This window comes from Zonotrichia leucophrys, chromosome 2 (assembly GCF_028769735.1).
Source record: "Zonotrichia leucophrys gambelii isolate GWCS_2022_RI chromosome 2, RI_Zleu_2.0, whole genome shotgun sequence".
In the NCBI taxonomy this organism is placed as follows: Eukaryota; Metazoa; Chordata; class Aves; order Passeriformes; family Passerellidae; genus Zonotrichia; species Zonotrichia leucophrys.
In genome coordinates, this window is record NC_088171.1 from 67,554,262 (window position 1) to 67,572,267 (window position 18,006).

General features: G+C 42.7%; 1 protein-coding gene across 7 annotated transcripts in view; it reads right to left on the bottom strand.

Annotated features, from left to right (window-relative positions):
- The window catches only part of RREB1 (ras responsive element binding protein 1), a 122,782-nt gene that overhangs the window by 24,581 nt on the left and 80,195 nt on the right, over positions 1 to 18,006 (bottom strand). For all 7 annotated transcript variants that reach the window (XM_064705315.1, XM_064705317.1, XM_064705316.1 and 4 more), the window contains 2 exons: positions 14,567 to 14,711; positions 13,287 to 13,426 (listed from right to left, as the gene is read on the bottom strand). In XM_064705315.1, coding sequence (XP_064561385.1) covers positions 13,287 to 13,426; positions 14,567 to 14,711 — 285 coding nt within the window. The remainder of the gene's footprint in view (positions 1 to 13,286; positions 13,427 to 14,566; positions 14,712 to 18,006) is intronic.

The window sequence follows — 18,006 nt, forward strand, 5'->3', positions numbered from 1 at the left end:
CACTGGAAGTTTAAAGAATGTGAGAACTGACAATCTCACATGGGCAGACAGGAGAATGGCGGCTGAGATAACAGCATTCTGAAAACCTTTTCATTGTCCAATGAAAAATATTTCAGTGGCCTTACACCATTTTATTTTTACCGAAAAGTCCTGTTAAAATAAACAACATTTAAAAAAAATCAGTGACAAGGAGAGGCTAAATCTGACCTAAATAGAAAGCAAATGTAAAAGCAGCACCTTTCATATCCACTACTTAAAACTTACTGCTGCATCCACTCTAATATCTGTGTGTCAATCTTCATCACATTGCTTTTCCATAACCTTTCACTGGTATTTTTTAAAGCTGTTATGAGAAATAGACTGTTTGAAAAGGAAAACTAGTGCTCCTTAAATGGGAGAAAGGTTCAGAGAAGGAAGACCTGAAACAAGTTCAACACTTCTGACACTTTTAGACCCCCTTCACAGCCAGTTTGCCCTGAAGAAAAATGCAGAAGCACTGTTTTTTCCTACCCACATTATTGCTGCGATTTCTTGTTTTTCTTAAGTTCTCAAATCCCAAATTCAGCTAAACAAGGGCTTCTCACATAAAACACTGCATTAAACAATCAAAGCTATGCTGCAGGCAGGAAGGGCTATGCAGCAACATTTGGTCAACACGTCAACAAGGCCTATTGCCTTTAAAATATTTGGTATGTGAGCTCTGCAGCATGACAGGTCATGTCCAGTCTGCATTCAATAAGTGACACACAGTTTCACTCAACCTCAAGTTCCTTGTGGTTATAGGTCCAGCTCCCAGCCAAAACGTGGGTTTCCCAGAAGCAAAACACCAGTGGGTATGAGGCAGTCAGATTTTGTCACTGAGAATGTTATATGCACTAGGAGTTTTTCACATCTGCCTGTGGCCTTGGTTTTCCCCATACCGCCTTTGCTCTCTACATCAAGGAAAAGGACATGTGTCTAGTCATTAAAAAAACATCCTGCAATTAGAAATGACTTCTGACAAAATCTTGAAACCACCCCCTCCCTGCTCTATCCCTAACAAACTCCCATTGTTGTGCATTTTATCACTACATAAACTCCCACAGCCATTTTTTTATTCTCTGAAAACGAAAAGATAACCAAGTCACCCACAAAGCAACTGGCCTCATAGTCCCTGAGTGGTGAAAGAAGCAAGTGTGAAGTGTATATAACACGGCCATTGTTATCACAGTACCCAGAAAGCTTAGACATAAATATGCACTGAAGGTTTAATCTGTTTTAACTCTCCTGTCAATTCACTTGCATCCTACCTGTATAATTACTGCTGACATAGTTCCTGCATTCCATTAAATACCAAACCAATGCCATTTACAAAGCTAATGTTTACTTAAAGAGGTATGCCAAGTGTGACAACAATCTCAGGGGGGCGGGGTGGGATGGCCAACACATAGTGCTTCTTCAGCATCAGGATCTACGGCTCTCCTCCAGCTCACTTGGCAGCACCTATTCTGTGATGCAAAGCTTTCATCTTCAGTGAAGGCAAAAACACAATCACCAAAACCACTGGGGGCCAAAGAGCATTAAAAAATTATGAGTAGTCACCTAAAGAACTTGCAGGCTACTGAAATTAATTGCTTTTAGAGGTGATGAAAATACCTTGCATGAAAACAAGCAGTGCTTCTGACATGTTCCTCCTGGTATGTCAATATACAAACAAGGAGGGTTTGGAAACAATTCTCCTGCACCGCTGGCAGCATTGCAGGGACACAGACCCTGACCTCAGGGCATCCTGAAGCATCTCTGGGGTCCCAATGTGCCTGGCCTGTCCTGGGCACAGGGAGCCAGTGCAGCAGCTGTATCCCCTTGCGTGTGACAGGGCAGGCACAGCCACCAGTGATGGCTCCACAGAGCTACTGGGAGCACTGACACCTGCCACTGCACCCCAGGATCTGGGCTGAGCAGGAGCCAGTGCTCCTTGCCAAGCAGCCACACATCCCACTCAGCAGGGAGGTGTGCCTTGTTCATCCTGCACTCCTCCTCGCCTCCCTCTTGCAACACGCTGATTTTCAGCGCTACTTTATTTGGGTCTCCCATCAAAAGCTGTACTTGAGAGTTAATCTTTCAGAGCAAATACCCATGTGAAAGTCCTTCACAGTACACCTGTATCAACTGCCAGCCTCAAGACAGTAAAAATTTGCAAGTTAAAAATGGTGTTTTCCATGCAAAGGGCACCACCTTTTGTCCCCTGAACAAAAGTAATGTATCTTATAAAAGGAATATAAGCTTTCTCTTTTATTAAGCATATTTATTTTTCTTTTTCTTCCCTTTTATTTTCCCTGCTGTGAGTGAAGAAGCAGCAAACAAAAAGGAGAATGTCGGACGAAGACTAAGCTCTTTTTTCATTAGGTCAGAAAGAAGCACCTGGCTGAAAAAAAGAAACATCCTGATAAATCCTGCCTGTCACCTCAAGCTGCAGGCTCTTCAGGGCATAAAAATGCACTGCACCTTGCCCTGGTGGCACAGCTTACAGAACAACATGGGAAGGAGCTGTGGATGCCCTGCCTTCCCCTGTGGTCCAGGTATGGACTCCTAGCACCTCTAAGAAAAACTTATAGCTACTAAGTGTCAAAACCTAACAAAGGCAAGCATCACTGCACTGACTAAGTCTTGTGTTAATTTAAAATTGAGTAAGCTGCCATGCCTAACAGTGCATTAACTGGAAGTATTAGTTTTTTTTAAGGGAGTCTAACTATTAATTTCTCTGTTTTGTCATCAGTACTATTTTCTATTTTTCAGTAGTGTCACTGCCTATAGTACTTTTAAACCTAGACCCACAGTTTAAGAAGGAAAAGAGTAAGGAATCCTAGGTGATATGAACATTTCTTCATCTTGTTTAAACTGCTTTAAAAAAAAAAAAAAAAAGTAATTGTGGAAAGTCTGAAAAGTCCAGCATATCAAATAAAGCATCTGAAACATATGGTAATAGTTTGCTCAAGATGAATGTTCAAAAAAACCCAACAAAACAAACAAACCCAACAAAAAAAAAAAAAAAAAAAAAAAAAAAAAACCCAAACATACAAAAACCCCAAAAAACCAAAAAAAAAACCCAACAGAGAGGCCTCCCTCTCCTTAACACTTCTCAAGTCTGCTCATGTGCAGTTAGTTCCAAGTCAAACATGGATGACATGGCTGCAGAGAACAGTGATGGGAACAGGTTCTGAGGTTGTCAGCACCACAGGCCAAGCAGTGGCTCAACACCTGTGCAGAAATAAAAGCACTCTATCTGCAAGGTAAGTTTCCAGATGTATCTAATAAAAGCTGCTGTGTTATCATGTGATTGCTAGTCCTGGCCCCAGTCTTCAATTTTTCTATAAATATGATTACAGAGTAAGGAGAAAAAAGCTGTTCAGTTCCAAGTATAGAGATTAAATTTTAAGCAGAAAGGAAAAAACTGTTTTTAGCAGCTAAGGCCCCTTTAAAATTACTTTAATTCTCAATTGCCTTTATGTTTTGGACTTGCTCATATCTGTAACAATACAAATATAATACTAAGGCTCTGGCTTACTGGCAGAGGTATAAAAAACGAGCAGGTAAGGAAACAGACCTCCTAAAACACAAAAGCAGAACCAAAATGTAACAATGCAACAACCAGGCTGTCCTTGGTGTTTGGGTCATGTATCACACCAGGCAGGTCTGATTAATTATTACTACACCAGTGCACCTTTTCTTTCTTTTTAAAATTTTCTTAATGCAGACAAGTGTATGCATCTTTGTGTAAAAACACACCATTAAAAAGCTTTCTTCTAAAATAAGTTAGTATTCTTGAAATGTGTAATGCTAATTAGGATATAAAATAATTTTCACAGGCTTTAAGAAATAGTCGGTGCTTTGCAAAACTTGTTTGTTCAAGGAGGCAAGGCAGGATTTGCTGCTCTTCATAAGTGGCACCTCTGCAAGGAAAGTTTACATAAGCAGTGCCTGTTACCTTGCATTACACTCTCCTCTGAGACAACTCCAATTTGTCTGCAGAGGAAATAGCTGTCCTTCTTTAAGAAATGGAAAGACATTTTAGAAAGGAAATGCAGAGCCAAATTTTTAGCAAAATTAATCAGTCTTGATTTTGATTAAGAGTAAGGCAGACAACCACTAAATCCTTCTAGATTTTATATTTCAGTAGTCAAGACGAAAATGCCAAATATTTGTATTTACCGTTGTGTTACCAAGAAATTAAACAAAACACTATGCTCTGCATTACCCGAGACTGCTGGTAAGCAAGTGACATTTACCATTGTTCTGCTTGTACTTCTGAAACCACACAGACTAAAACCTGAAGTTTTCACCCATGCAACTCACTAATACAAAGTTGCCCATATTGTGTATGTTAACAAATAAAAACAGTCTTAAATTCCTAGGCCTTATCAAAAATAAAAAAGCTTGGTACCATTTTGTTCCTTTCCTGTCCGTGCTCTTTAGCAACTTCCACAAACAGAAGCAAGGAAAACAAACAAAAAGAATTAAACATATCCTGAGACAGAAGTCATTAATACACAATTAAGTTACGAAGTTGTCTAACTCCTCCCACTGAAATTCCCAGTCAGTACCGTGTATTTTTCTATCTCTGTTGTTATTATTCTCCTTTCTCTCTTGAAGTTATTTGCAGAATTAATGTGGCTCTCATGAGCAAAGAAATTCCTATGCTGACCTAAAAATAACACAACTGGGTAGCAGAGAAAGATGGGTGATTCCCTGCTGATGACTCATGTGCACACCGGCGGTGGGAGCAGGCTCCCAGCCTCCACACTGGCAATGTCCCGCTGCAGGGGAGCCTGGCAAGGAGGGGGACATGGAGAAAGGATGGTTTTGAACACAAGGGCTTTCACCATCTGAGAAAGAAAAGCTAGCAGGTTACAGACATATGCCCCTTCAGGAAATGATTCCTCTGCTTCTCTTTCACTTCTTCAGGGACAAGGCAAAGTGAGAGAGATGAGAAAGAGCCAACTGGTTTCTGCTCCTGTGCAACCCCACCCAGGTCCAGATACTCATCTCCTTTTGGATAAAAAAACCAAAAAACAACCTTTCCTGGCCTCCACACCCAGGGCCTTGGGAAATAACATCCAATAGCCGCACTAATCTCTCCCATTTGCTGCAGATGAGTGATGGAAAAGCAGCAGTGCTGCGAGCCCCGTTCCTGCCCCCCTCCGGCTCCTCCTGCTATCCTGCAATGCCCATTCCTGCCCCTCTCCAGGTCTCCTGCTGCTCTGCAATGCCCGCTCCTGCCTCCCTCCGGCTCCTCCTGCTGTCCTGCCTCCCTCCAGGTCTCCTGCTATCCTGCAATGCCCGCTCCTGCCTCCTCCCCCGCAGCTCCCCAGCGTGTCTGACCCCGGAGGACCGGCTGCTCTGCCATCTCGACCTCGCCCACCGCTGTGGGGCTGTGCTGGAACCGCAGGCAGCACCAGGAGCCAACTCCCTGCCAGCTGCAGAGGCTACCCTCCCCTTCCCTCTGTGCCTAAGGGGACGGACACAGCCCGCTAGATGTTCAGTGCATGCTGCTTCACAGCCTCGACAAAAGAGGCACTTTTCCCCCCTTCCACCGCCCCCGTGGCCGTCTGATTTTGTTACCGATGTTCTGTCGCTCTCTTTAATCTTCTCCCTCAAAGAAGCCAAGCCACCCTTGGGTGCAGCCAAGGCTGAACCCCCTGTACCAACCCTTCTATTAATAGAGGGATGCACAGCATTATGTACATTCCTACAGCTGCCCTGTGGTCCAGGCAAGAAAAGTATCGTGTAGGAGCCAGGAGAGACCCGATATAAACCAGGGTGATGTTGCGCTTTAGAAATTTGTCAGCATGCAGCAGAGCCAGTGTCCGCACCAGCGACTCCCCCATCAGAGTAACTCCAGTGAAATTAACTGCTGTAAGGTTTAATAAAAAGGCACAAGCCATGCTGTGTCACGTTTAAACTTCCTTTGTGTGTGAGCAAAGAAAAACGAGTAAAAACTTCTTCCTAACGCTGTAATGAATTGCACTTACCAGCAATACTTCAACAACGCCAGATTTAAACACCTCTGCCCTCGTGAAACAGCACCTTACTCTACCATTTACTTCAACACAATTAACATGCAACTAAGACAAAATAATGGGAGATGGCCTGCAGACACTCATACAAAGTAGTCATTTTCTCATAATGACTTTTTTTACTTAATAAAGGTCAAAGTTTTAAAAAACAGAAGTATCAACACTTTGGCTGGACAGAATCACAGAGAAATAGATGAAGATCAACTTAAACAATGAAGGGTTTAATAGTCAGGGCAAACACATCTGAGGGGCAAAAAAACTTGACCAGAATAGTCCTCTACAGCTACCAAAATTAGAAGCTGCACAACATGCAGAGTAACAGTTATTTGTGCACACCAACTCATGTGCAACTTCTGGTATTCTTTCAAGGTAAAAAAATGAAAAGCTCTTCTTATCTTCTAACACATCTTTCAAATATGAAAGCAAGTACTTCTGTAATTTTTAAATTAATAGCAAGAGTTAAAAAAGAAATCTATGTGTCTACCCTGTTAAAAAAAGGTCACTGCTTTTCATGAGTAACATAAGGAAATACATCTCCAGGGGTTTCTCTACCCTGTAAGCATCCACTGATCAGAACAGGGCTCACAAATAGGTGCAGCTGGATCTGGATTGCAGCCCCTTGCCCTTATCTACATTTGCAGATTAAGATATGCTCAGCATGCAGACATGACTGCCAACACGCTGAGCAGCACCCAGCACTCTGAGAGAGCCTGCAAATAAACAAATCCCGCTCCTTAGGATCAGGCAGGCGTGCTAATAACCTCTTTTGGCTCAGCCCCTTTTCCCTCCTGCATGCCCCTTTACAAGCAGCTTTCCTCTACAGTCAGCTTTGCATTTAGCCACTTTCTATTCTGGCAGCCAAGCTAAGATATTTAACAGCATGTGACACAGCACACAGTTTCACATGAGAGCATCACTCCCTGTGTCCATTCACCAGCCAATATTTTTATCCGGCTGCTCTGGATTCCCAGTTTCCTCACACAATGAGTTCCCTGATGTGAGCTGACCACTTCTAGGCCAGCGCTGGCCTCGCGCTGCTCTTCAGATGTTTCCCAGCTCTCTTTTCTGAACAGGAACTTCAGAAGGCATGTAACATGCAGTTCTGTTCTGCTTTTGCAAGACAACCCACTGATTCTACTTCTCCATTTGCTCAGTAAAAGGATGCCTTCACCAGCTTGCTTGCATACCCTCTCCTCTGCCTCACCAAGAACTGTGTTGTACTGCAGCACATTTCTGGTCACAGAATTTACCAGAGCTGGACTTCATCATCATCAGCTGTCTCATGGAATTGCTCCTGCACTGAAAATGCTGCCAGCAAGCGATTAGGAGTTGGTTCCTAGTTTCTATCAGAAAGACATTGAGCAAACAGCTTGAGAGCTGAATTGGCAGGGTCACACCACTGCCACCTCCATCTTTGGCTGTATTAAGTTTTGTAGCATTAACTGTGTTAGTACTCAGTAACTCCAGAGCAATTTCTACCTAAACTGTCCTTGCTGGTACAATCTCAGTGACTAAAAAAGGAAGTACTAGGCCCAAAATATAGTATGCCAAAAGCAGAGCTCACGGAGGTCCATGAACATGTGTATGCTGGAGTGCTCTCCATCCCTCTCAACAACTGTGTAGGATACAACAACCTCAGAATTATCCATCTTCATTAAAACAGCATACTGTTTTTTATTTTGAAATGTTAGCAAGGAATGAGGTCATGTGCACATCAACAATTGTGACAGAGAGAAAAGTAGTATATAACCTCACAATGCTGAATGAAAATGACTTGTCATTGATCCTTCAAGTTGCTTCCAATAATAGCAGTGTCAACTAGCTGGAAGAAGCTTCCTCTTCCCACCATGAACCCATAGTTTTGTCTCACAGTAAAATTAATTGCAAACAACATCTAGTTTTCAAACACCTTCACTCCTGCACATTTGTAGCATCACTAACACTCTCTTCCCACTAAAGGCTTGTCACATGTAGAGAGCAGTGTGCTTCAGAATAAGGAAGCCAGAAGGATTATCCCTACTATATAAGGAGAGAACAGATAGAAAGTGAATTCCTAAACTTGCTTGGATAGGCATTTGCAAAAACAGGAATGGCACTAGGGTATTTTTCTGGCTGTTTTCTTTTTTTTCCTTTTAACATTCAGTTCAATGTACTTTTATATGGTCAGACGACTGCTTCAAAAATCTAATATTGTACTGGTCTTTTCTACTGGTGATAATGCCCGAAATAATCTCCATACTTTAAATCTCCATTCATTTATTTTCTTTCCTATTTTATCTCCCTAAAGCCAGGGTGCAGAACTGCCTTGAAGAAGAGTAACTGGGCAATAAACACGCCATATTCTAAGTAGCTGTTATCTTTTTCACCCAAAGCCTACTTCCTCTTGTCTTGACTTAAATGGAGTTGCTCATGCACATTGTCTAAAATGATTAAAGACTGGGACATAGGTCTAGGTGCCTAGCAGCATCCCACCACACACTGAAGAATGTGGATGTGCAGGCAAAGGGGGCAACCTGGTGACCAACCTGGTGACCAATTGCAAGCTGCACATGACAGATATCTTCAATTTACCCACAGAGTCCAGCAGACCATTCCTATGGCATTTAAGTTGTCTACTCCATATTGGTGAAGCCAGGTAACACCAAGAAACAACAACAGCATTTTTCACCCATAAGTGTTTTCAAAAACAAGACCTGACAGTGGTTACCCTGGCAAAACTAGAGGCAGATGATCACAGATCCTAATGGTCAGACTCCTAACACCTTTCTTTCCAAGGCCTGAGTTCTTCTGTTGCTGAGCCTGTTAGTAACCTGGGTTCAAAACAATAGCTTTCCATGGCAGTGTTCAACCGCTACACAATTTCAGCAAAACCTGGGCAGGCTATTTTGAAGAACAAGGTAGGCTGTAAACAGCTTTTGGTGTCCTTTGTTTGGAGGTTTTACAGAAGCACATAACCCTGGGGGAAGAGAACTGCTTTTGTTGTCCTTGTGAAAATATGGCCAGGATTTTCAAGTTACAAAGCTTAATATATTAAATCATTGTTTGGACAGGCTCTGTAGAAGGTCAAAAACTTAATCTCCCCTGAATCTATTAATGGCAACTGGTTCTGGTCACCAGGTCAGCTGTGTGACATAGGCAGAGAGTAACTTTCACACTGCAATGTCTTATTTCTTATATCTTACAAAAATATAGCAAAACCAAATCTTGTAACTGGAGGCAATGCCATACGGAACCAGGTGTGATGAGAAAGCCTCATGATATTCATTAAGAAGAAACCTTTTACCACATTCAAACTGCACAACTATCCTGGCTGAGAAATAATATTGGAATGAGTCTAACACCATAACCAGCTCCCTCCTCCTCTCCTCAGGAAGATACCTAGGCATGAGAGGCAGCATAATTGTCTCTTTGCTACTGTGAGGAAGGAAAAATTAAAAATACTTTAGCTCTTGGTACAGCATACTGCACTAAACCTCCTGGAGGAGAAGGAGAGGAAATAAAAAGGGTATGGTCTGGCTACAGTGAAATCCAAGAGAGGAATTTTATAGTTCATATACTTTTTTTAAAAAGCCACACATTTTACTTTAAGCTTGTTCCACTGTATTTGCCAAAAGAAAGAGGAGAAACCCAGCATAGCATCTGAAGAGGTTTCTCCCCGGGAAATCCTCACATCTCCTCTGCTTACACTGCTACTCAGAGCTGTCAGGTGACCTTTACAAGCACAGTTTCACGTCTGACAGCAACTCTGAGCCACTAAAGTTTCCAGAGAAACTCCCCTGCTCTGTGAGGTTTCTCATTTTCCCTATTGGCTGTGCAGCGTTTCAGCTCTCTGCTAATTATATCAACACTCAGATACAAACTCACCAAAATAGACAGTGTCCTGAGGCCCCAGCTGCAGGGAAGCAGACTTCTTTAATCCAGGTAGAGAGGCCAAGGGGGTCAGAAAGCGCTCCTGGGCCACCCCCCACTGCTAATGGGCATTGCAGACAACCTTGCTGGGGGGCAGCTCATGTCTTTAATTAGGGTGCAGGGCACGGGGCTTCAAAGGGACAGCGACTGACCAGGGGGTGTAATGCCATGAAGGAGATGCAGTGCCACAGCCCATTGTCAATGGGACAAAGGGCCCTATTATTACTCTCAAGACCAGGGCAGTTCCTACCGTAATTAGGAGACAAAGATGCACGATTTAGGATTTTACATAATCAAGAGATACTCTCCCAAGAAGGAGCCCCTCTCACACAATCAGTGGATTAAGAATTGTTTATTCTGCTGCAAGTAAACAATGAGGTGCTCACTGCTCTGGGTTTTACATGAAAAAGCATTTCTGGGCAAGACAATGGGGAGTGTCTTTTCATCTGACTTTGAACAGCTAACCCTGCGATTTAAAGTTGTTCATTTGACAGTATCTGGAAGGGTGATGGCCCACCCTGTAAATTAGCTGCACACATACTAATCCCAGGGCTGCTAGACAGCCTTACCTTTTCTGATACTTAGCAGAAGGTGGTAGGGACAGACAGACTCAGACAGCTCTGGGGGCAAGAGGCTGTATTTGCACAGCAGCACTGAAATGGCGGGATTAAAGAACCACAGAGAAGCCAGGCAGAAGCTCCTGCCCACCCTGGCACCTTGCCTCAGCCACGGATGCATCTCTGCAGGGAGGCTGGTGCCACCATCAAGACAGTGCACAAACTGGTGCACTGCTTCAGAGCCAGTTTGCAATCCTTTATATAGGAGCTGGGGGAGCAAAAGGGAATTGGATGTTTGACCTGTACCTTTACAACGAAAGGCACTGGCTAGGCAGATTGAGCATCACTTATTTTTGATCATGACAAAACAGTCTGTGCTGGGCTACTGCCTACTGCAGTAGTTCCAAATTAATCACAAATCCTGAGTATCTGGCTCTGGGATACACAGTCTTCCTCACAGGTCCCCATCAAGTGACTCTGCTTTTACAATATGGGCAATAAAAGGAGACTGGGGGTGTTACACTCCCTGCCCTTTGCTCACAACACAGTTACTGTGCTTTTTTGCTTGTTTGAACTTTTAACAAGAGTTACTTCCCCTTGTCTTCTACAATAAGGCAACAACAGGATTTGATGGAAGCCTTCTAACATTCTGCAGTTTGCTTCCCTGTCACAAGTACACCCATACACACAAGTCTCCTGCTCTACTACTCTAGCAAAATATTCTCATTTCTTGAGCTCTTTCACTCAAAAAAACACCCTTAAGCCTCACCAAAAGGACCTCAATCACTTGTACTCAGGACTGAGAAAGGCATGCTACTTTCTCTGTGTCTTGTTGAATCCTATAAACAGTACTACAGAACCCTGGGAACCAGGGGATTACAGCCCCTGCTGGCCACGGATTTTAACCCATTTCGTTTGGGATGAAAGAGTCACCTTAACAGCAGTCCAAACTGCTCTGCTTACTAGAGGATTTTCTGTCAGGCTGGGCTAGGCAGACAGTGTCATTTGACTTGTCTAGACTAGGACAAAAGGTGTGGTTTAAACCAGATGGGCAGGCTAAGTTGCACCTTAATGTATTAGCTGCCCAGAAAGGACCACATCTTCCTTGTTCTGTCTTCACTGACAGATCTTAAATGGCTGAGGCAAATACCTGACAAAATCCTCTTACTATCACCCAGACAATTCTATAAAGATAAGCATCCCAGCACTACTCTTAAACCATACCCATCGAGCTTGACAACTGTGACTTTGATTTAAGGACACTTGCTGCTCAGCAGAACCAAGGGTAGCAAAATCCATTTCAGGAGAATATTATCCCAAAGCAAGTCTAATGCCAGAGCACGAGCTGCATAAGGAGGAACAGCATGTCTGCACAGCCACTGTGTCTTTCTGCCTTGCCACAGCAGACTGCAAAGCTGCCAAGCTAGAAGGATATTCTATTATCTTATCAAAGCAGGAAAATCCACCTCTCCACTCAGGTCCATGGAGTATAACTTTGCAAAGAGGTTCTATCTTCAGAAAAGCTTCAAAATGAGGGTAATGAGCTAATATGTCAGCTGCTTTCTCTAAAGCATGAAGTGTAAGGCAAAATTGTTCAAGACTCCATTTTGTAGGGGTTACAGAGCTCTTACTGGAAAACAACCATTTCAGCTTTGATCTATAACAAAAATTTACCTCATTTACTTCAGAAACAGCAAAGTATGTTTAATTAACTACTGTTGAATGGACCAAGCTTTCAACTCTTTTCCCCAGTAACTGCAACATTAACAATGCCTTTAAAAAGTATTTTACATGTATTTACAAAGGTTTTCTAAACAAACATTTAGGAAAGGGAAAACTTAATAGAATTAATCCAATTTAATAGAATGGGATGCCTCTGCTCCATGTCATTCTATTAAGAACCTGTATCCAGAAGTGAATGTTGATATTTCAAGATGCTGAATTCTTCACCCATTCCAAAAGATCATTAGAGTCAAATGTCCCAAAATAAGTTTAAAATATTGACAAGCTTAAAACAGACAATCTCCTTTCTACATGTTTCAACTAGACATGAAAAATTTCTTTTAGATCTTCATGTATCTGGCTCTACATTTTTCTGTGGTAAAAAAAAGGAAATAAAACAGTTTCAGGAGTCCCAGAGGCAATTACTTGAATCAAAACACAACATTCAAGCACCTTCCCTAACAATTAATAAATAAGTTTTCCTTGGTAGGAAAAGCTCATTTAAGCCAAAGTCCACATCATTCCCTAACCTCAAAAGGCAGAAAAGCATAAAACATTTTGTTGAAAGTCTGAAACCAGAAACTCATCTACCTTCACTCACTCCAATGACTGAAAAACCCTTCCTATCCAGCTGCTGCCTTCTCCACACAGAATCATCTCATAGGATGACACCTCAATACTTTTATCAAGTTTTTTTTATCAAGTTTTAAGCATCTTCAGTTTATCTTGTTAAAATTTTGCAGTGTTGGCATTTTACAGTTTTATGTAACAGTGATGTGTTTCAATGGAATGAAGAAGGGCTTTAATTTTTTCTAAAAACATTTCCAGCTATTAACTGGCAAGCTTTCCTGTATTTGCAAAAAATAATTAAATTAAGCCCTACAGCACCCTGGTGACACAAGATGAGGCAAACTATTTAAAAACCTGCTCTAAACCACAAAGGAGGGCAGCTAAGAGTGCAGGGGGCTGAGGGGCTCCTGCCCCTCCACAGCAGGCTTCTTTAAGCTGTCTGGTGACCAGAGACACTCTGGGCACTATCTCTTACCTCAATGAATTATCTGGATGTGTTTCCATGTGGGACTCCAGCCCATACTTGCAAAAAAAGTCTTTGAAACACACTGGACAATGATAAACTTCATCGTCAGCCCTCTTATCCCCTTCACCGGAATGGCCATCCTCGAGAACCTTCAGAAAAAGGGAAAAGAAAAACCTCACTAGACCAACTCATAAGCAACAAACCAAACTTGCAATCCATTCAAAGTCTTTCTCTCACAAAAAGTTGCAGGCTTCATGTGTAACCTTGCTGCAAGCAAATACAAAAGCATTCCTTAAGAGAGATGGTAAGTGCCAGAGCCTTGGCACATGTGTAAGAACATGCATGATAGAAAAGGAGGCTCAGTAGGAGATAAAGTGTGCAGCTGAGTCACAGATATATCAGTTCTAATGAGGAACTGTGATTTGAAGAACTTATAAACCCATGTGTTCATATACCACTGAACTAGCATTCCTCTCCCTTCAGAAAGCCAGGAGAGCTGTCAGCCTAAATTATTTATGCCACTGAGATACTGCCAACTGCTAAGTCAAGTGGTTCAGGGAGAAGCAATGAACTTCTGCATGTTTTCTATACTTCTGATTAGAGGGAGAAAAGCATGCACAGAGCTTGGGATACTCTGCTAAATGGAACTGCTACTAGCTTGCCATTTAGAGATAGTAAGTGGAGAGTTAAGTTTGGCAGACAACATACATTTTGTACAAATGGCTGAGATGTGTTAAAATATTTTATAAACAGAACCCTAACGGAAATGTCTAGCCCTCAAATAAATATTTTCTGGTCACTCTTGTAACTCCAGTAAGGTAGGATTATGCTACTGTGAATGGGAAATGTACTGCAGATTTTTTTTCCCTCCAGATCTAGGCAAAAGCAGACTTAAGCTGCTGCTGCTTTTGAAGTAAAAATTGTTTCTTTTAAGTTTAAATCACCATCCTTCAAGAATACTACAAAATATATGGGAGGAAAAAAAAAAGCTAGGGGAAAAGCTGCAACAGCAAAGGAATAGTACATCCTGCTGTCGTCCAACAATAATTATTTATAAATCAGAAGCAAATTAAAAAATTTAAGCAATAAAAAATTTAAAAATGGAACTATTTCAATCTCTGAAATTAGAAAATAATGTTCAATCCCAGACAACTATGTTGGCTACAACAGGATAAGCAAGGCAACTCATATACAGAGCTGCAACAAGTCTGTGATGACTGCACAAATCAAACAGCTGACAATTTAGGAGGTAACCAGGAACATCTTTCGTTTCATGCCCTATAAAGAACCTTTTTTGCAGGTGTCCTCTCCTCTCTGTCCAGCTCAGCATCGTGACTGAACTTCCGTTTCGAAGACAATCGCCTGCGCTTCAGTGGCGAGGGGGGAGTGGTGCTCGCTGTGCTGTTTGGATCCTTCTCATGAATCTTCATGTGCCTGAGCAGGAAGGGGAAGAAGACACCATCAGCAGGCAAATCTGGGGCAGGAAGTCCAATGTGAATTTTAATGCCAACACCACTTCTAAGGTTTGCCTTTAAAGGACACCATTAGCTATCCCATAAACTGGCCTGAATTTCTGAAAAACGGCTGGGGCATGATCCAGCATGGGCCCTTTGCAGTGCCTGGGCCTGTGAGGGGCTGCAGCAGGGAGCCCACAAGCTTTCCCCCATGTCCCAGCTCCCAGCACGACACCTGCCCTGCTAACATCTATCTCCATGAGCAGCGTGCCCATTCTCCACCATCCATGAGGTCCTGATTCTGCCTAAACCTGCTCAACAATCCACATACCCAGCCTCCCTGTCTTGTGGCAGCCTAGTAAGCAAAAGCCTGCAGCTTAGCATTCACTTCTCTCAGTGCAAAAAAAGCACCTCATCTTCAACTGGCTCTCTGTCTAGAGTTTGAGACTGTACCTCAAATAGATCTGCATATGCCAACACCAGAGCAACATTTCTTAAATATATTTGTTTCCTTCTCATCCTTAACACAGTGTTGGACCCCAGTATCAAATTTCAAGTGCAGCTTTGAAGTCAGGATTATCTGGTCCCACTGTTACAGTGCACTAGGTATGGCTTGCAAAACTCTGTACTGCCAAGGCATGCTCACAAACCTGCTTTTCCAGGAAAACAACTATTTCTTGTCACAAAGACACAGGAAAAGGGAAAGTAACAGAATTACTCAGGAAGCAATATCATTAATATCTGTTTACCTGACCCACTTGCCTCTTGGTTTTCTGTATTTGCAACCTGAGGAAGCCACTGTTGTCTAGTTCCTTTCAGTTAGATGGAAGGTATTGCTGCCATGCTTTTTTTTATGACAACGCAAAGCTCAAATTTCAATTTTCTTTTTTTTTTTTTTAAGACATGACCTTTAACCTCACTTCAAATTTATATTGCTATTGGGAAAAAAAATCAAATGTATGCTCCAGATACAATGGAAATTTTTTGCTCCTCACAGCTAGATAGATATGTGAGTGCAGGAGGGAGCTGCCATTTGTCCACGACTGACTTCAAAGAAACACAATGGAGACAATGTTAATGGCACTTGGGCAAATCTTTCAGAAGTCACATCCACAACTCAGCTCAGGACAGTGCCATTTAACATGACTACACAATATCATGTTCTAACATGAGAGAATGTTGTAACCCAGACAAGCCTTGCATGTCCTCATAACTGCTTTGGTGTTATGATATAAAATCTGTTTTAGTTTTGGATGCCAAGGGCATGATGCTTTGAGATAACACACTGGACCAAACTGACCCACAGCAGACCCCAATGGAGCTGCTGGGAAGACTGTCTCATCACACAATGCTTTTTTTAAGCTCAGAAGCTTTAAAAAAAAATAAGGCTTCTAAATTACTGTCTCAAAGTATAGCCTGTCTCAAACTGCAGGGTGTTGTGCAGGAACAGCCTCAAGCCAAAAGCACCACAGGTACCAGAAACAATGCAAGATGAAAATGCCTGTTCAGCTACTGCCTGCTTTCAGCATCCATCAAGGCTGGGGCTGCTTGGAGGATCAGGTCCACGAGAAAAAAACCTGTTGTTTCCCCAAATCCCCAGTAACTCACACTGGTTGCACAACTGGTGGACAGACACTGGTGACACCTGTCAGTCACATCTATGTGCAGATGTGCCCAGCAGATTAGACATGGAATCACAGAAGTGATGCTGAAATTGTCTGACCTCTTTCCCTGTCAATCACCCATTTGAGAGGAGAAGGAATGCTGAAGGTTTGAGCATTTGGCCCTCTCCAGGTTTGACAGAAGCCAGAGAAAACCCAGAGTGCTGACACAGCATACAGAGTGCTGCACCCTCCCCTGCCTTGGCCCTCTGGTAGCTCTGGCACCACAGGCACCAAAGCAACTGATTCATCCACACAGTGCTACCTTGTCTCACAAAATCTGCAGGAAGGCATCTATAGATACTATACTGCCTTCTTTTCTTCAATCTTGGTTTGCTTTTTTCCCTGTGACACTGATCTAACTTCTCATGCTAGTTAGAGCTTCTTTCATGGGTGATAAAACAGCAGCCTGAACTGCAGTTGTCTGTATTCACACAAGAATAAAGGAGAAGAAACCAGTTATTTGTTCAAGGGGTTCCTGTCCACAATGACAGAAGATAAAATTCAGAAAGCATCTTGCAACAAAAAGTCAAAATATTCAACTGCACAGCAAAGCAACACCTGGAAGTTTGGACTGTTTGTCTATGTTTTTATTACTTCTTTTTGGTAAAGACTGCTTTCCAGTTTTCCTTGGTCCTTACTGAATAGTAAGGACAGAGGTTTTTGCTGTCTGTCTGTGCCTGCACCCCAGGCACTCACACACAGCCTGACTGCTTAACCCTCTGGCAGCCCAGCTGAAGCACAGCTAACTCTACTTGGCCAGTTACTTTTCAGATATAGCTAGAGAGCAAAATCAGTCAAGATAAATCACATTAATCCTGAAAACAAACAACAAAAGAATACTGCCATGCACTGAGTGTGGGACTTTTTCTTCTCATTTTATTTTAAAGTCTCTTTCCAACCATTAACAAGTATGCACAACTCCTGTTTAGCAGCTACCTATGCAAAACAGCTTCCTTAGGGCTAAGTTCTTTCCTCCTGCTGTTTGTCCACCTGTTGAACTCTGCGTGTTTTGATGGAGCTGGCTCCTACTTGAGAGGGATGCAATGGCACATCCACAGTACACCAACAGGAAAAACCCTTGGGTCCTCCAGGTTAGTGCCAGCCCAGCCTAGCACCTCTGCCTGGCATGACCTACTGCATGCAAACACACTGGCTCCTGCAAGTCCCAAAAGCAGTTTAGCTATGCTTGAAGTGTGAAGTTTGCCAATAAGGCAGGGCTTGCTAACATGGGTACAGCACCACAGTATGGGGGCTTTGCTATGTCCGGTGTCAGCCACTGGCTGCCCCAACTGCTTGCAGTTCTCATTCCTGCAACGTGTGTGCTTTTGCCATGTCCTAAAAGCCACAGCAGAAATCCATACCACAGCAAGGAATGTGGTGACCCCCTTCATGTTTTAGTTTCGCACATTTGAAAGGAAGCAGCCCAAGCTATTGAGCTATAAACAGGAAGACACCCTGACTGCACCTTTGACTTTTACTGTGTAGGTCAAACATCACAGCTGCTGTGATAGCTCTATGCATGTGATCATTAAGGAAGAAAAGGAAAATTCTGAAACCAAAGCAGCAGGTTCCAGAGTTCTCAAGGAGAGTCACAACCTGCCCATGTTACAG